This window comes from Talpa occidentalis, unplaced genomic scaffold (assembly GCF_014898055.3).
Source record: "Talpa occidentalis isolate TD23 unplaced genomic scaffold, MPIMG_talOcc4v2.1 talOcc4.14, whole genome shotgun sequence".
NCBI classification, from domain to species: Eukaryota; Metazoa; Chordata; class Mammalia; order Eulipotyphla; family Talpidae; genus Talpa; species Talpa occidentalis.
Window position 1 is genome coordinate 12,141,623 of NW_023601433.1, and position 19,119 is coordinate 12,160,741.

Below are 19,119 nucleotides of genomic sequence, written 5' to 3' on the forward strand. Positions count from 1 at the left end.
TCACTTGTGGGTAGCAGAAGAGACACACGCGGAAGGAAGTAGGCTGGAATTTTAATCGTATATCTTGAGGGGGCCACTCTGCTATGGAGGGGCTCCCCATGTTATGTGAAGGAGGTACAGGTACAGCTTGTGAGTGACTGGTCGGAGGTGCTGCCTCCTGATGTCCCCACTTCAAACTTGGGACAATTTTTTTGGCCCCTCAGAGGTCACAGGAGAAGCATCCTCCGTCCCTTTGGGATTGGCCTTTCTTTACCTGGAAGTTCAAGCAGCACCAAGTAGAGAACCTGGTTCTGCCGAGGATCGTGAAGGGTCTCGGAGCCTCCCAGTGGGGGTCGATGAGGCCCACGACTGTGGTCCTCCTCCAGGGACATTCTGGGCTGGGTGGGGTGAGGGTGGCAGCCCCGGGTCCCTGAGAGCTGATGGAGACGGTTGTGGTCGTAGGAACTACACAGTGGTGAACACGGAGAAGGGCCTTCTGGAAGTGCAGCACATGAGCTGTGCAGGGATGAAGCTGAGCTGCCAGCTCAAGGTCCAGAGCTCGCTGTGGACAGCCACTGAGGTAACCACACCCGGCAGGGCGACGAGGTGGGCAGTACTGGTGCAGCCCCTGGGGACAGCCGCCGGGTACACTTCCTTGTCAGATGACCCCAGCACACACCTAGGAGACCCCAGAGCAGGGCCAGCGGCCCCAGGGCCAGGGACAGCACAACCTGCTTTGTCCCTGGCTGGTGACAGGGGTTCAGCCAAGAGAGGTAGCGGGTGCAGAGCCCCAGCAGGAGGAGAACCCCACCAGGTGGCGGAGTGACAGGCCCTCCCACGGTGCTGCGGGACGGCACAGCAGACACGAAAGCCCTTTGCCTTCACATCAAGGAAGTCAGAGCAGGCCCAAGGAGCTGACATCTGAGAAACCCAGAGAAGATTGCCCCCACACAAATGCTCCGAAGCTACTTTTGGGCTGAGGGCGGGGTGGCATAAATTGGTACAACCCTGCCAGGTGGCAGTTTGGAAGTAGGACTCAAATAAGCATGAGAAATCTCAAAAATATGCAGACTATGTACACCTCACTGGATTTCAGTTTTATAAATTAGTTCTAAGGACATGACCAGGACACACACCCACACCCTCCACAGAGGGCCTATTAGAAGCGCGCAGCGAGTGCTGGGAAACAGGCCAGACATCTGACCGCAAGAGATGAGCCGCTTACTGCACCCCAAGAGAGATGCTCAGACCTTGTTCCCCCCCCCCGGACCCACGGGGACAGGGCCTCTGCTGCAGTGAGGGGGCCCAGAAGTGAGACCCCACTTTTTTCGGGAACCTGGAGGCTCACACCAATACACAGGACACAGAGCGTCCTGCCCCAAGGCCCATTAGTGATTTTCTCTGGGTCACAGATTGTGAGCGATTGTTTTTCTCTTTTAGACTATTCTGTAGGATTCAGAGTTTCTTCTAGAAAGCCTCAATACAGTTACTTTCTGAAGGCCCAAGGATTCTGGTGCCTGAGTTGCGCCCCCTGTAGGCGAGGCAGGCACGTTCCTCCTGGTCTCACTGCCTCTCCCTCCTGCACAGGACCAGAAGATCTACATCTACAACCTCAAGGGCATGTGTCCCTTAAACACACCCCACCGGGCTCTGGACACCCCAGCTGTCGTCACCTGCTTCTTGGCAGTGCCGGTTATAAAAAAGGTGAGGTGAGGTGAGGGGGGTGCACAAGTATCTGCTCTTCCCTCCCGTTCCATGGGGTGGGGCCCCTCCTTGGCTGGGGGTATAGACAAGAAAGGGTCCAGAGCCACAGCCCCCGTGGACACCCAGTCCAGGTCACAGCCTTGAAAACACAGGACACCTGGGCCTCTAAGTGTCCTTTGGGATTTCAAGAACCCATGTGACCAGCAAAAGAAGGGTCGAGTGTCAAGCTGCTCCCACACGCACATGCCATAGGTGTAGGTCCAGGGGAAATGCTTTCCTGGGGCAGACACTGCCTGCCTGGCCACTTAGTCACCGCCCCTGTAAGGACCCCGCTCGGGGGTCTGTGTCTCCCCCAGAGAGCTCACTGTTGGTCCCAGACCTCAGGCCCTGAGCTGTGCCCCCAGAAGCCCAGGCCAGGGCAGCTCGGCCGCTACCAGGGCTGATGAGGCTCCTCAACATAGCTGCTCACCCTGCCCCACCTTGCACCACTCCCAGGACGTGCCCCATGTGGAAACAGCCCCACCACACACACCTCTCCCAAACTACAGCTGACCCTTGAACAACACGGGTTGGAACTCCAGCGAAAGGGTCCACTTACACTGATTTTTCTTGTTCAGTAGAAAAAATAATTTGTTGGTTGTCGATGGACATTCTGTGGTCAACATGTTCTCGCTTTAGTATATTTTGTCTTTCTATTTTTATGAGTAGCGTTAGCTTTGTTGATAAGAATAAAGTATATAATATCCGTAATCTACAAAACCTGTGTTCATCCACTATGGATGTTTTTGCTATTTGTTATCAATAGCTGCCAGTCCACAGCAAGCTCTTTAGGAATTACGTCATGGGGAGTCCAAAGTTACATGTGGATTTTGATTTCGAGGGTATCTGCTCCCATGACCCCCGCATTGTTCAAGGATCAACTGGACCTCAGTTCAGTTTTCAAGATCAAGGGCCACAGCCCGGCTCTGAGAAGCTGCCCCTGGCCCAGCCCCGGATGGCCTTCGGGGCTTCCCTGGCTCTGAGGCCAGGCACTGCCTCCACCCTGCAACCCAAGGGCCTGTTCCCACAGCAGCCGCTCCTGCCCATAGTGAGCCACCCAGGAGTCATCACTGGTGTGGTCCTGTTGGAAGGTGTGGGCTGTCCTCACCCAGGCCCAGCTTCTCCATCGGTGAGGTGGGGATAAAAGTGCTCTTCTGAGGCACTTCCCTCTCCTGCTCCCAGCAGGGAGGCCACGTGACTCTTTGGGGCCTGAGCTGCACCCCGCTTTGGGGACCCACCCAGAAACGCCCGCTGACATCCCCTGCCTGTCTAGGAGCCTTGCTCCTCGTGGGCGCGAGAGGTGAGATGTGTGGGGCTGAGACTTGCTCCCGCCCTGTCTTCCTCGCGCGAGGGATCCCTGGACCGGTGTCCTGGGCGAATGTGAGCCTAAGTTAGGCTCCTGTCACCTCCCGACAGTGGGAAATACAGACACTCTTCTCCCCACCCTCCCTACAGTTTTGCTTCTTTTTTTTTTTAATGGGGTGGGGGGAGTTTGAAATCAACCTTAGACTCGTTTAGGATCGGGACCCCATGGGCGAGGCTGGGCAGCGCAGGACAGGCCTGCACCGGGGTGCAGAGAACACAGCACAAAGCAGTATTTAAGGCCAGTGCCGGCGAGAACCCCGAGCCAGGGCACCACCGCCCGCACCACCAGGGGGAATAAAGCCAGCTCTGTACGCACCCTCCCTGCCAGGGTGCCCGCCCCTTCGGAGGCAGACCCCTGCATTCTTGCGCTCCACTGTCTTGTTCATCCTGTCTGAAAGTGGGGATCACCACCTGGTTGGGCCCTGGGACCCCAGATGGAGATGTTGGCCCCATTTGGCTTGTTTCCCTTCTTTCCTAAAACCCTGACGATGCCTTTCAGTGAACGTGCTTGGGACTGATTGACCTTGCCATTGAGCTAGAGGTCAGGCCTCTCATTTCCTTGGACAACCCAACCTCCCGAGTTGAGTTCCAACAAGGGGGGCTTTCTACTGCTCACGCTCGCTGGCACAAAGCCTGGAGCCCTCTCTGTCCTGGCTCCGGCTTTGTTCTCCTGAGCTCTTCCCGGCAGCCACCCCTCCCTCAACCCTGCTCTGGTGAATAGGCTGGAAACTCTGCCGTGTTCCCAGCACCCACAGATGCTCCAGGAGCCTGTGGTAGGGCCCAGCATTAGACAAGGTCTCTGCAGCTTTGGCTTCTGCAGTGGCCTCTGGTGGCTATAGGATAGCGCGTGCTTTATTATGGGGATGGGAGGCCCCAAGGACCCCATCTATGTCTGCAGGACCACAGGCATTTCAGAGTAAAGGTGGCAAGTGCAGGCACAGCAGCCCAGAAGTGCCGCCACGGGAGGATTGAAGTGGAAGCGAATTCTTCCAGAATTAGTTCAGCAGGCACACATGGTTGACTGGAGCAGAAAGCAGGATGATGAGACCCAGTGCTCCCCAGGGGCAGTGGCGGGCACACAGAACTAGGCCCTGTTTTCCCAGTGCCCCACCTAGTCGGGGGAGCAAGCAGGCAGAGGCAGTGAGGAGACCCACACGGTGCCTACAGCCCACTATCACCTTAACAAGCCGAGTTCCCAGGAGGGAGGGCGCCGCGTCCTGTGCTGTGGAAGGAGGGGCAACTGCTCCTGATGCGCGTGTTGCGAGAAGCCAGCCTGAAGCAAACCCAGCCAGAGCCAGAGTAGGGCCCTGTGGGGCCAGGCGGCCTGCACCTCTTGCTGGGTCCCCTAGCCATGCACTTCTGAGATGCTTCCCTCTCTGCTCCCAGCGGGGAGGCCATGTGACTCTTTGGGGCCTGAGCTACATCTGCTTGGGGGCCCACCCAGAAATGCCCACTGGCTTCCCCGGCCTGTCCAGGAGCCTCGGTCCTCGTGGGTGTGGTGGGGTGGGGTGTGCAGAGCTGAGTCTCAGGCCTGCCTGTCTTTCTGCCTGAATGCCTGCGACCATGGCGCATCGCACACCCTCTCCTCTCCCGGCAGAACTCCTACCTGGTCCTGGCAGGCCTGGCTGATGGGCTGGTGGCGGTGTTTCCTGTGGTGCGGGGAGCCCCGGACGACAGCTGCTCCTACCTGTGCTCACACACAGCCAACAGGTCCAGGTTCAACATCCCAGACGAAGACGCACGGCAGAACCCCTACCCCGTGAAGGCCATGGAGGTGGTCAACAGCGGGTCCGAGGTCTGGTACAGTAACGGGCCGGGCCTGCTGGTCATCGACTGTGCGGCCCTGGAGATCAGCCGGCGGCTGGAGCCGTACTCGGCCCCTTCGGTGGTGACGTCAGTCGTGTGCAACTCTGAGTGCAGAGGGGAGGAGGTGGTCTGGTGCCTGGATGACAGGGCCAACTCCCTGGTGATGTACCATTCGACCACCTACCAGCTGTGCGCCCGCTACTTCTGTGGGGACCCCAACCCCCTCAGGGACATGTTTCCAGTGCGCCCGTTGGGCCCGGAGCCCCTGGGCAGCCATCTGGCTGACCGGAAGGAGCCTGAGGGGGACTCCATCGCGGACGTGAGCATCATGTACAGCGAGGAGCTGGGCACGCAGATCCTGACGCACCAGGACTCGCTGACTGACTACTGCTCCATGTCTTCCTACTCCTCGTCCCCAACCCGCCGAGGCCCCATGTCTCCCTCCAGCCTCCCCTGCTCCCCAACCAGCTCTTCCAGTGTGCCTTTCTCCACCGACTGCGAGGACTCCGACCGGCTGCAAGAGCCCAACGCAGGCTCCGACAGGTCTGAGCACGACCTGACCCCCGTGGACGGCGATGCCTTCAGTCAGCACCTGCAGGCCGTTAAGGTCCTCGCCGTGAAAGACCTCATCTGGGTGCCCAGGTAGGCTTGCTGGCAGTGGGGTGCATCCTGTGTGTGCCCTCTGCTCTGGCTTTGGGGGGAGAGTGAGGGGGCCCTTCAGTTACCCTCCATCCACCCGCCCATCTGGGGGCTGCTCTCTATTCTGGGAGCTGGCGGGATCTTTAGCAAATCTAGATGGGCGCGCTGGAGCTTATCCACCAGCCGGAGAACTTAGGGCCACACAAAGGAACACCACAGCCAACCGGTCAGGTTTCCTACTGGGCAGGTGCTTCTGGGCCACGAAGGTGCCCTCCTGGTAACTCAATCCGCTCCCCGAAACTGCACGTTTGTTGCCGAGCCTTTCTGCTCTCCGGCTCCATTTCCCCTGGAGAGCTCAGGGGTGGACGAAACGCTTCCCCTTCCCGGCTTTGGTTTCCCAGGCGCGGTGGAGATGTTATCGTCATCGGCCTGGAGAAAGACGCGGGCGCCCAGCGGGGCCGAGTCATCGCCGTCCTCAAAGCCCGAGAGCTGACCTCGTGTGGGTAAGACTGAGGGGTGACTCCTTTAGGGCCTGGGGCGCAGCATGGGGAATCTAGGCCCCAATGCCAGATTCCTGCACAGCAGCTTCCCACCCCTGTGCTTTCCACAAATAAACGTCACATCCATTCTTGCTAGATGCTCCACAGATACCAGTCATCAGGCCATGGCTGCCTGTTATGGGGTACTCAGTGCCCCTTGCATCTACCTGGGGCATGCCTCCAGGATCCAAGCTCAGCTGCAATTGAAATGGGGAGAAATCACCCACCTTCCCAAGGTCCCCTCCCTGCCCTTCAGTACCCGATGGGACCACACAGCCCAGCACACAGCACCTAGCCCAGGACCAGCCATCGCTCCATGCCCATCTGCTAAGGGTCCCAGCAGGAGCCCGGTCAGCTCCATTGTGAGGGTTGTGCTGGGCAGAACAGCCTGTCCCGACACCATCTGCATGCCCACTCCTCCCGGAATCCCGCTGCGGCCAGCAGTGCTCCCTCCTGCCACCCTCCCTCCATCTCCTGAGTGCCATGTGCTCCTTCTCCCTGTGGAGAATCCCATCGCCCTGCTTCCCCAGAACAGGATAATGACCGAGGAAACCTTCATAGTGGTTCCCTCCCTCGCTTGCCAGCATTAAGCCTTCTCAGCGAGTCACGGGGGCCAGTGACCCCTGCCTTGCGCGTGATTCTAGAAACAAGATCCAGGTTGGCTGCTGAGTCATGGCTACATTGGTGGGCGGCAGTCTTGGGCCGATGTAGTTCCCCTGACAGGCCAGGCTTCCGGGGGCAGGCGGGTTGATAGAGCCCAGACCTGTTGAACTCAGAATGCCTGCCGTTAGTGTACCTCAGGGGTGCCCCAATATTGCTTTCTTTTCCTATTTGAGCCCCAAAGCAAGGTTAGGAGCAAGAGGCCCAGGCAGCAGCTGAGCACCCTCAGCTGAGTCCTAGACATGGGTTGCCTCAAAAAATACCCACTGAGGTCCCGAGGTCTACGAAGCCCCGGCAAGGCCTCTGGACATCCCAGTTTATGTGCTGACCTCAGTGGCAGGCAGGGTGCTCTGAGTGCCGAGAGAGGTAGTGCGGGCAGTGCTTGCTCAAAGGTGTGGGCATAGAGGGAAACATATGCCTACCAGGATCATGCAAAATCTCCACAGCCTCAGAAAATAGCAGTGTATGGAGTTAGGACGTGTTGTCCTGGGTGTTCTGCCTGATATTACCTTGTGTTTCCTAAACATGTGGACACTTAGAAATGCCGAAGAATCAGGTCTAAGCCAAGGGCCGAGGGAATTGAATTAGAGCTTAAAATGTGTCATGGGCCATTGCAGCTGGAGTTCGAGTTCCTAGAATTCCCAGGACCCCTCGGATATGAGGTATGTTTTAGGAGGAACGTGCCCTAACCATATAGGGGGGCTTCCAAGGAGTCAGTCCCTTACAGACAATCCCTGGGGATCTCAAACGAAGCCCTTCACCTTCTCTTTAGATATCCGATGGCCTCCATCCACGGGCTGCCCCTGGGGAGAAGGCGGCCAGCAGAGCATGGAGGTGGACAGGCGATCATGCACAGATGCCCCATCAGGCTGGCTCTGGCCTCCCCAAAGCACAGGGCCAGGGCCTCGGTCAAGTGGGAGCCATGTGAGGTCACTCAGCCCTCCTCTCTCTGCAGGGCGCTCGCGGATGCGGCTGTGGTGGCAAAGGACACTGTCGTGTGCGGCTTTGAGAACGAAAACGCCGAGTGGCACCTGGCGGTCTGGAGGGGCTGGGGCACCAGGGAGTTTGAAGTTTTCTACCGGTCCTATGAGGAGCTGGGCCGGCTGGAGGCTTGCCCGCGGAAGAGGAGGTAACTCCCGTGGAATTCATGGCTCCTCGGGCGGAGCAGGGCCAGGGACCCGACCCCTACCTGCAGCCCACAGTCCTCAGTGGACCCAGAGGACCGGGCGGAGCTCTCGGAACCACTTGCTGCTAAGAAGTGCTGAGAAGTTACAGCCTGGCGGGGGTTTGGGAGTGTCCCCTGTTTTTCAGGGTGTCGCTACCCAGATACCCCATCTCTCCATGGCTGGATCTCAAAGCCCAAGGAAAGACCTCTGGGAGGGGCTCCCTCTGCGGCCTCCGCTGACTTCCAGGAGCAGGATAGAGGGACCCCTCTCTGGACTGATCACACAAAGGGGGGCCGGCCCTCCCGGGATAATGGGCCTGCCCGTTTTCCACCCCAGGTCCAGGATGAAATTACACTAGAGCCTCTCAGCTGAGAGCAGTTCGGGGCAGGGTGGGGGAGGCCGTGACCCCTGCCCCTTCCCTCGGTGCCCCCCGGCTCTTAGCGCATTTCACAAGCTCCTGAGTCCCTGGGGCCCTGCTTGGGCAAGCTGAGATCAGATGTCTCCCGCTCGGGAAAGTTTCTGCATGAGAAACCCCCAGAAGGACCCTCAGAGAGAAGCATTGCCCAATCTGGGCCATGAATGGGCTCCTTTAAGCAACGGGCCGGAAAGCCAGGAGCTAGCACGGAGCCGCCAGCACCCACTCAGCCTTTACATTCTTCTGCCCGACAAAGGAAGGAGAAACTCAATCAGCAGGACTCAGAAAGGGCCTTGTGTTTATAGCTTTTGTAAAATAAACTTGGATGCAGCTGGAGCACAAGGCCTGTTTGTTTGCACATAATAATCTTGTTTATCACAGTAACAAATTAAGTAATAGCCCAGCGGTTAGGCCTCTGGTTGGGAAATCACCTCGTATGGGGCTCCTACCACATTATGCATTTGCTAAACATTTACCACACACGTACAGCAGAGTATAAAAAAGTAAAATTGTTAACAGGAGATTCAGGGGTACGACGGCAGGGATCTCCCCCGGCTCTGCACACGCACCATTGCACGCACACGCGCACCCCTGTCGGGACCAGAGGAACCATCTGAGGCTGCACAGCCCAGAATGGGAGTTGGAATGTGAGCTCATACTGGGGTTCAAGTTGTTGACCGCTTTCTAAAATTAAATTATGAAAATCAAACTTAGGATTTTGCTGGGGTGCACAGACAGATGGGAGACCTTCTATCTGAAAATAAACAGACTTTCTCGAGAGTGAAGTCATGGCCTCTGTCAAGGGCTTGTAATAACAGCATAGGCCCTGCCCCCACCCTCAGGCCACTCACTGCCTGGGTGGAGTGGGGGCCTCCGTGCCCACCGCTGCCAGCAGGCCAGCTGTGAACAGAGATGGGCAGCTGTTCGTCTCCCCACTTCCCTATCCTGGCCTGGTGCTGAGACCTAGGGGCCGGCTGGTCTGTGCCTCCTGCCCATTCCACCACCATTCTCTTCCCTGGTCCCTCAGCAGGTCTGTGGGGGCCACCCCTCCTTGGCCAGAGCCCCGCAGGTGCCCAGTACACCCCCAAGTACAAACTGGACGCTGCCTCAAACCTTCACTCCAGGTGACCTTCCCGAGGCTGCTCTGTCAACACTCCCCTGAGCTAGTTCCACCCCCTCCTCCCGCCCCTCAGCAGAGCCCAACCCTGGGCCCGGCTGCTTCGAGGAGGGCCTGTGTTCAGCGATGGCCTCACTGTCAGGGACCTCCTCACACAGAAGAAAGCAAGCAGGCAGGAAATGGCCCGTGACCTTGACCAAATCAAAATTAGAAATATAAATACAAAAATTACCACAAAGTCAAGACAGACAGTCAACTGGGGAAAAAAAAAATATTTGCAATAAATATGAGATAACTCATTTATCTTATTTACAAAGAGTTTGTACCTGTCGACAGGAGAGAGAAGGCCCGACAGGAAAACAGGTAGAGGACATAGACACCAATAGTGAGGAAACAAGAAGACAACACCAAAGTGCCATTTACTACCCTCATGTTAGCATTTGTGGAGACAGGAGGGCACCGCACCAGGTGGGAGGACCTGCATGTGCAAAGGTCCTGTGGTGTGAAGTGAGATGCTGTTTGGAGGAACAGTTGAGAGACTGGTGTGGCTCAGACATTTTGAAGAAGGGGAAGCAACCAGCAAGGCCTTGGTCTCCATTAAAACTACAGGCAGGGCCTCCCTAGTGGCTCAGTGGGTTGAGCACCGTGCTGTACGGCTGTCCGCAGCCTCTGCAGCATGGGTTCGATTCCTGGCTGGCCAGGGAGAAACCCACATGGCGCAGCAGACCTCTCCTGCCTCGCCTACTGCTCCCCTCAGCAGTGTATTTCGGTCAATCTGCCTGTTCTGCTCCCTGCTATGTCTCTGGTGAAGTCTCTCACCATCCCACACCTCTGACTGTACCCCAGTTCTTGTATAAATAAATAAATCTTTTAAAATAAACTACAGGCTGTTTTTGTTCTGCTCCCCACTGTCTCTGGTGAATCCTCTCACCCCACACACGTCTGGCCTGTACCCCAGTTCTTGTATGCATAAATAAATAAATCTTTAAAAAAAAACCCTACAGGCAATTTTAAGCAGCATTATTATAGGACCTAATTGTCTTTAAAAACACTTTGGGGCCTCCATGGTAGCCTAAGGCTTAAGTCTCAGCGCCATCAATGCTATGGCCTGAGTTCAATCCCCGGCCAGGGAGCTACCCACATGGCTCAGCAGACCTCTCCTGACTCACCCACTGCTCCCCTCAGCAGTGTATTTCAGTCAGTCTGCCTGTTCTGCTCCCCACTCTGTCTCTGGTGAATTCTCTCACCCCATCCCCTCCCCGCCACCTCTGGCCTACACCCCAGTTCTTGTATGCATAGATAAATAAATCTTTTTCAAAAAAAAAAAAAAGCAACCTCCACCTCTGAAACAGCTGGATCAGATCACTGAAGCCTCAAACCAAGTACAGCTGGAGAGGTGAGAGTAAATTAATATTTATCTGGATTTGATTCAAAAAATGGCCTATTTGATCTAAGCGTTGTCTTCACTGGAGCCCACAGAGCAGAGAATCGATGAGAACTCCCCAGTGAGTGGGGCCTTCGGCTCTCCCAGCACCCGGTCCCCAAACCCCCAGACTCCTATCCTTCAGGTTTCCCATTGGTGGTTTCCTTTTCACTCACTTTTATTTTCGGGGGGTGGAACTGACAGAACAAAGTCACACCAGTGTAGCACGATGCTACAGCAGCAGCTAGAGTGGGCATCGCAAAGCCAGGCCTTCCTTCTGCCCACACCTCCGGCAGGTGACGCCCACAGCAGCTCCGCTATCCTGGAACATCCAGCCCCTCCACCCTGCCCACCACCCAGACAATGAGTTACAATCCCAATGTGTGCCCAGCAAACTACCAAGCCCCAGTGTGAGGAGGACAGGAGCCCTTAAGAGAGAAAACCCAAGATTTTGAAGAAGTGAGCACAGGGATGGAAGGAGGGAGCTGAGAACAGGATCTCTGCCTGGCCCCATGGCTGCCCTTCCTAAACCTCAAAGCCCAATATCCGGGGCTTTCATCCTAAACCTCCATCTTAGGGTTGCAGAGTGGCTATTGTCCAATGTAAGGGTGGAGGCAGGTCTAGAGCTAGAGACCCAGGTTCAAATCCCGCCTCAGCCCATTGTCCTGGGAGGTCCAGGCCAAGTCTATCAGCCTCTGAAGTCCTTGTTTCCTTATTGAGAGAATGAGAAAATAATACCAAGAAGACTAGGCAACAGCTCCAGGCACAGAATGAGGTTAAAGAGAAAGTCTCCACACCTGGGAGTATGCCCTCTGGCCTGTGTGTAAGTGTCTGTGTGTGTCCAGGGTGGTGCCCCGGTTCTCAGAGGCTGGGCCCACACAGACCTAGAGCAGCAGATGGGAAGGATATTCACAGACCCACATTCCTGCTCCCACCTGGGCTCCCAGCACCTGACCAGCTTCTGGAGAGAGGCCTCTGAGTGTCCTGTCGACACTCTTGGGTGACATCAACCGACTGGAGCTGAAGACCCACGTCACCCACAGGCACACACTTGCCTCCTCTCACCTTGAAAAAATCAGGGCCCAGGGCTCCGGTGGGCACTTCTGCTCATGTTAGGGAGGAGGCCTGCCCCTGGGGTGTGCCTTGCACTTGCTCCCCTTCAGCCCTGTGCTCAGCTGTCCCAGGCATAGGAACAGAGGAGAGGGGCCAGTGTTCCCCAAGGAGCAAGGCTCTAAAGCAGATTTCAGGTTGCTCAGAGCAGGGCCAGCTGTGCTCCAAATTGCAACAGGACAGTGCTCCCTCCTCACCCCTCCTGGTGCTCAGGGAGGGGCTGCCCCGAGGACCTACACAGTGGAAGGGACATGGGTGGTGGACCCGAAGAGGAGAGGTAAGGGGGAAAATGAGATGGTCAGGATGCAGATACTTCCCAGGCACCCCAGAAAAGATGGCACTCCCCAATGTTGTCCCTTTCTGAAAGCTAGTCAGTCCATACAACCCTCAATAGCCCCTTGCTGGTGACAGTGGCGCCCTTGGGTACAGCCAGGGCTGGAAAACTGACTCTCCTACACCATGGTGGCCAGCTTGGGGGGGGAATAGAACAAAAAGACATGCTGTTCCCCAAATATGAGGTCTCCTTTCCCTCCCTTAAATCCAAGGGAGGAGGACATGCAGCCTCTCCACCCCGACTTCTTGGATCCTCCACCAATTTCACCCTGCTCTCAGGGGAAATTCCCTCACCCGACACCAGGAGGCGCCCCACTCCAAGAGGCCCAGTCCCTTCCCTCCAGCCCATCTGTCCGCCCAGCCCAGCTTGGACAGGGCCACTTGAGAAATGGACGCCCCTGGGCTCCTGGCCCTCTGAAGGAGTTTGTGGGCTTGATGAGTTTACTTTACCAAGTATCCCCAAGTATGATTCCATCCAGGGAAGAAGGAACACTTGTGGCCGCCTGTATGTAAATACAGACACCAGAGCTGCTGAGGCAGGCAGAGGCCAGGGGAGTCCTGGCGTGCTGGGGGCCAGCTGAGGCAGGCAGGACAGGTCTTCTGGGAACTTTCTAATTGAAAATTTGATTTCGTGTGTGTGTGAGACAGTTATTTCTAAGATTATAACTTAACTTTTCTGCATATGTCCTAAACTTACGAAGAGGCGGGGGGACATTGTGCGTGTGGTATGTCTGGTGTGTGTGTGTTTGGTGTGAGGGGTATATATGTGTACATGTGGTGTGTACATGTGTGTGGTGCCTGTGGTTGCATGTATGTGTGTGGTGCATGTGAGTCACATGTGCACACACGTTTTCATCTCACTCTCTCATGTAGCCCCATGGCCAGGTGCAGGTCCAAGCACCTGGTTCACTCCAGAAGATGTTGGGGGTCCAAGATGAGCAGCTCATTGGGAGCCAATGAAACTCTCTAGGGACTAGAGAAAACTTTTCCTGTGAGACTCTCTCAACAAAAGTCACTTCTGGAACTACCATGCTGCAACCCCCAGTTCTCAGCCAGGACTACTATCCTGGGATGTTCTCAGCTAAATGCCTTGGAGCTTCTCAGAAACTGAAGTCCATGAAGAACCTGCCCCTTTACACAAATGGAGCAGGGCATAGCCACGCACTCTGCCCCAAGACCCTGCCCACAGGGGCAGCCGGCCACCAAGGTCCCTCAAGGCCACCGGGACTTTTGGGGCTCCAGTCGCTTAGCCCTGTCTGGGTCCCCTCATTCCAGTGCTGTGGCGGCTGGGGAGCCAGGAAACACAACACCCACAGCCACACGCACGGCCACAGATACTGAGGGAGGCGGGTGAATCCAGGCAGTCGGGGACCCTCTATCCGGGGATCCCCAGAGCTCCAGCTGACCCGGAACATGCCCTTTAGCACAGCCACAGTGCGAAGGCAGCGGTGAGGGCCACCCCACATGTGCTGCTGACCGCAGCGGCCAGGAAGGGAAGAAGGCACTGGAGAGGCCTGGCCACAGCTGCCTGAGCAGCTGGACGGTGATGGGGTGCAGTGGGGAACCAGTGAGAGGTGTGGCCAGTTGTACCGCACAGCATCCCCCATCTGGTGTGCTTGACTTGATCTTGACATTCATCCTATTAAGAGGAGGGGTCTGTGCCACCGCAGGAACCTGAGGGTCTTGCGACCTTCTTGTAACCTATAGCGTGGGTGGAAGTGGTGCGGCATGGCTTCCCAAAGCTCAGTCAGAAAAGGCCGTGAAGCTGGGCACTTACCGGGAGCCCTGACCGCCAGGTAAGATGCCCAGCCATGAAGAGGCTGCCACACTGCAAGAAATCCCAGGACACACAAGGTGCCCTGATCAGTCCCCGCCAAGGCCCCAGCCAGCATCATCGGGGACTCAAGGAAGAGGCCTTCGGATGACTCCAGCAGCTTGGTTCACCTCAGCCACTGCTGAGGCCTCAGCCATCGAGGGGTAGGGACCAGCCTGCCTGCTGGCGGTCCCTGTCTGAATTCTGGACCCACAGAAACTTGATTATAGGAAGATGACAGTCATATGCCACTCAATTTGGGGGGCAGCTTGTCACCCAGCAAAACTGGATCAGGTGGCCGAGGAGGGCGCTCAGAAAGCTTTGTCAATCAACCACCTTGGCTGCCTCTCCCAGATGCTTCCAGAACGTGAGAGATCACAGGCTGTTTGAAGAGCAGGTAGCAACCCAGATTGGAGGCCTCAAGGACTGCTGCCCAGGGCAGCCTTATTACCCTTGAGCCCATGGCTCGCCCGGGGCACCCACGGTGGCAGGCCTGCCAGGCAGAGCTGGCCTGAATCTCTCAGGACCCATGACAATCATCTCTCTAGCTGGCGCCAGGGCTGGATTCGCCAGGTGCCCTCAATGTTTCTGAGCTTAATGGACAAATGGAGGCTGGGGGCACGGGTCACCACAATGGCCAAGTCCTCACGAGGGGCAGAAAGCAAACCCCCGGTGCTGTGGATGGTGAGCTTAGAGGGGGAGCAGGCCTTCCCTCTGCCCTTGTTCCTGGCCCGGGCTCTGCCAGGCACTGCTGCAGGAGGCCGCCCCTCCATTGGCTTCTGGGACTGCTCAGGAGTAGATGAGTGGACCGAGGTTTCCAGGGATGGGGAAAGGCATGGCGGGTCCCTGGGGCTGCGGAGACCGGGCTGAACAGGGGCCTGCGCGGGAGGGCATGTGCTCCCTGCTCCTGGGCATGAAGGGCCCACAGCAGACAGAGCCCCGGGGCAGTTAGCAATTGCGGCACAGGCCACAGATGATCTGTTCCCAGGCGAGAGGCCCTGGAACCCTGCACACAGACGCCTTTATTCTCCCAGTTGTGATGCCAGGCAGGGGACTGAGGGAATAGAGAGGGACTCCAAGGTGTGGGCTTGGCCTCCCAGAATGTGCAGCCGGAAGTGACCTTGACCTCCCCCGGCCCCGTCGTGCACAGGGGAAACAAAGGCCCAGGGAAGCAGCCAACCCAAAATGTGTCGTCACCAGGGGCAACCTGGCTGGCGGAGCAGGGCTGGCTCTGAGGCCTGGGAAGAAGTTGTTCTTGGGCTCAGCAAGGGGTGGGTGTTTGTTTTGTTTTGATTTTTAAAAAGCCTGGACTAAATCAGCTTTTTAAAATGCTGCTCCAGGACACAGTGCCACTTGCAGACGAAAGGGCAGACCCAGCAGTGAAGACCATGCCACGGAAACCATGTAGGTTCCCAGTCCCCCCACAGGCCTCTTTCCCCAGACCAAAGGGTCCAGCCTCATAAGTCCGTTTCCTCCAATCAGGAACTTTCATGGCGTGACATTAATAGAGTCGTCAGCCTGTTTTCTCTGCACAGTTGGGCTTCTCAACATGGAGGGGCTCATTTGTCATGATTTTATATTGTCACAAACATTTAATTCCTTGTCACATCAGACTGTAAAGCTGCACTAATCCAGCTGTAGAGGCCATGACTCCAGACAGCTTGGGGAGGAGTAGAGATGGTTGTGGCAGAATTCCAGCTTCCTGTGTCAAAAGAGATCAAATCAGCGTAGACAGGCTCCTTCCATTTAGCTTCCGAAGTTTCTCACTGGGGCAAACCTGGAGCCCAATGAACGGACCACAGCTGGAGACCAATGCCCCTTCTCCTAGGCCCCTCAGCTCCAAAGAGGCATCTCCCAGGTCTCGTGGGGCTGCCCTGCCACCCTCAAGACGCTCATCTCTGCCCAACCTGGCTGCACAGACCCCAGGCTACTGTTGTTCCTCCAGCGAGGAGCCTCCAGGTCTGAAGGATGGTGGGGCGGCTCTGGGCACCCATCTGCAGGGCTGAGTAAGAAGGGCCAGAGGAAAGTCCAGTGGGGTGGAGCAGTAAATACACTGGAAGTCATGGGAACCCAGGTTTCAGTTTGAAGAGAGAGAGAATTCAAAATGGACTGTGGCTGTTCCCACCAGAAGTCTAGATGTTACTTCCTGAGTGGTCATGGGGCTGGCAAGTAGTGAACAGATTCTAGAATTCTCTAGAGAAAGCCCCACCAGATGCTGGTGGTCAGGGATTGACTTGAAGGGAGCCAGGGCCAGCCAGAGCTGGGGAGGGGGCCCTGAGGCCCACGGGTTATCTCGAGGAAAAGCCCTCCTGAGTGTCTCCCCTCAGTGTACTGCCTCCCTTCTGCCACCAAACGTAGGTTTTTTCCCCCCACACCAAGCTGTTCTGCAACCCCAGCTGGGTGTTCTACAATTTAGCCCAATCCTGCACTATGTCTGGAGATAGCATCCCCTCCTACAGGTTCGGGGTTCAGCCCCACAGACTACCCCACTTCAGGCCCCAATCTCAAGGTCAGCCTGTTTTTCAGACCAAGCGACCAGCTGTAGGTCACAGGCTCCTACCACCCTCTGCTCAGATTTGATTCATTTTCTAGAGCAACTCTCAGAACTGGGACAGACTAATCACATAGTGGATTACCAGTTTAACATAAAAAGAAATAACCCAGGAGCAGCTGGAAGGAATAGATGCATTGAACAAGGCGTGCAGGAGGGAGTAGGAGCAAGGCACCCCTCTGCCCCCCCCTCAAGGGCACACTTCTCCCAACAGCTACACAGCCTCACCAACCTGGAAGCTCCCAATTTTTTATGGCGATTCCATTAGATCGGACAGATCAAATAAATCATCGGCCTTTGGTGAGTGATTCACCCTCCAGCCCCCTTCCCTCCCTGAAGGTCCAACCTTCTAATCCTGTGGTTACCTTGGCAACCAGCCCCCATCCCCAGGGACTTCCAAAACTCACCTCGTTAACTCAGGTTTGGCTGACAGGGATTTGCTATGAATAGCAAAAGACACCCTCCCATTTCAGCTTTATGCTCAGGAGCTATTTCAGGAATTAGGAATGAAATTACACATTGTGACAAAAGGTATCTCTACGGGTTCACATGCAAGTGAAAAGCCTAATTTCATGTATGAGAACTGGGAGTTAACTCTCTCTTAACTGGCATCCATCCCTGCAGTGTCCAGTGAGAAACCTTCTTTGTGACAGTTGCAGAGCTAAGCCCCAGGCATGAGGGTGCCATCTCTACAATTGAGGGGCTGGGGGCCTTGCACCTGGGGGCCTTGCATTCAGGGGCCATCCAGGGGCTCCTGAATAGTCACATTAAGGGTCTAAAATGCCAGGGATGTTGGGAAGGGGGAGTAAAGTTTTGATGTCACATGAGTCCTATCCCTACCCTTCAAAAGGGGAAGAAGACTAGAGATGATTTACCTTGTAGAGGAGCAAATCTGCCATCATAAAATAGGTCTTTGTCAAAAGGTTGATTTCTTGGGAGGATTTCTGGAGGCTGGTGGAGGTTGTTTTAGTAAAAGATATTTTCCTACAAACCTCTGTAAGGTCATGTACAGGGAAGACCTAAAAGACCTGTCTCCTATCTGTTGAGTGGAGAAGGCAGAACATAATCGGCATACCTCTGTCTACCGTGCCTTCCCTGGTAACTCCCTAAAAGAGTTTCCCTTTCTCCCCTCCAAGTCCTTCGATCTTAGCTGAGATGTTTAAGATGGCATCTGGAGCCACATGGGCACGTTAGTCATGCCAAGTCCCTCCCGTGCACACAGGAGGTCTGCATGCTATTATTCAACTTTGTTTTGACCTTTGCTCTTAGCAATCTGTCCGATGCTTGTTTGATTGTTTGCTCGACTAAAAGATCCCAAAGGGTATGAGATGATTTCCTTTGGGCCCTGACAACCTGCAATCTCATAAGCAAGTCCTGACAGGGCCCCTCAGAATCTTCCCATTGTTCCCTGCAGGGATGGCTCACAGGGATGACACACAATGGGCCAGCAGGCTTCTATGCTGGCAGAGTGAACCTCCCTCAATTCACACCGCATGCTCCCACCTGCCCTCCAGAACTCCTCAGCGCCCCCAGAACAGCTGTTCTAGTGCCACACAACTCCCCTACCATGTGCATAATCCTATATTTATTCCTGGGGGCCCCTCGCCATGTCAGTGCCCCCTACCATATGAATTCCCCTGGAGCCAGAACATTTTCTCTTTTGCTTCACCATTGTATTTCCAGCACCTATTCCAGTGCCTGGCACATAAAAACTTGACAAATATGCTCCAAACCAACTGAGAACTTGGCAGGGAGTGCTGCCTAAAGTGTAGTGCTGGAAGGGGTAAGATCAATTGGTAAAGTTTGCTACAGGCCTGGAAGGGAGGAGGTGGTTCTGGACAGGTTGTTCTGGAGCCATTGTCTTCATCTCACAGTCCCGAACAGTCTCCCCAGTGAGGCACAGAGAAATTGAGAAAGGAAAATAAAATCAGGATTCTGCAACCCACCTCCTACAGGCTGCTCCACGAATTCACCCCAAACTTTCTCTTACTAGCCTTTCCATTTCCAGTTCTGCCTCTCCCAGAGCTTATATAGGCAAAAGAGGCGGGCCTAAATCCACATTATGCAAATGAGGTTTTCAGTCAGTGCAGCTCTGATTGGCGGAAAGTTTGTCAATCAGGCTTAGGTTGAATTTTAGTCTTGGGTATAGCTTGCCAGTGTGGTTTTACTTCTTCTGGGCTGTGGACCCCTCTGCACTTGCCAGAACATGCAGGTACCTGGGCATTCCTGGCACCTGGCCCTCAACAGCCTCCCCGCTCTGTTTGGCTGTAACCCAGATTCAGGATGGCTCCATGTTCACTTTTCTTTTTTCTTTTATTTATCACTTCCCTCTCACTCTTTCATACCATTAACGTGGGCCAAATGTATTCAGGAAGTTGTTCATTTTCTGTTTGGCTGACTATATTTCAGAAAATGGCTTTTCTTCAAAATCAGTCTTATTATTTCATGTCCATTGCCAGT

General features: G+C 55.5%; 1 protein-coding gene and 1 long non-coding RNA gene across 3 annotated transcripts in view; one reads left to right on the top strand and one right to left on the bottom strand.

Moving 5' to 3' along the window:
• LRRK1 (leucine rich repeat kinase 1) overlaps positions 1-10,412 on the top strand; it is a 111,369-nt gene extending 100,957 nt beyond the window's left edge. For both annotated transcript variants that reach the window (XM_037510080.2, XM_037510081.2), the window contains exons 30-34: positions 442-559; positions 1,567-1,683; positions 4,685-5,535; positions 5,934-6,035; positions 7,687-10,412. In XM_037510080.2, the coding sequence (XP_037365977.1) occupies positions 442-559; positions 1,567-1,683; positions 4,685-5,535; positions 5,934-6,035; positions 7,687-7,864 (1,366 nt within the window). In that variant the 3' untranslated portion in view covers positions 7,865-10,412. The remainder of the gene's footprint in view (positions 1-441; positions 560-1,566; positions 1,684-4,684; positions 5,536-5,933; positions 6,036-7,686) is intronic.
• A 5,275-nt stretch (positions 10,413-15,687) lies between these two features.
• Positions 15,688-18,020, bottom strand: LOC119245189 (uncharacterized). The gene is made up of 3 exons (XR_005125193.2): positions 17,535-18,020; positions 17,067-17,147; positions 15,688-15,810 (listed from the first exon to the last, which is right to left on the bottom strand). It is a non-coding gene; the product is annotated as an uncharacterized LOC119245189 (long non-coding RNA).
• Between the last annotated feature and the right edge of the window lie 1,099 nt (positions 18,021-19,119).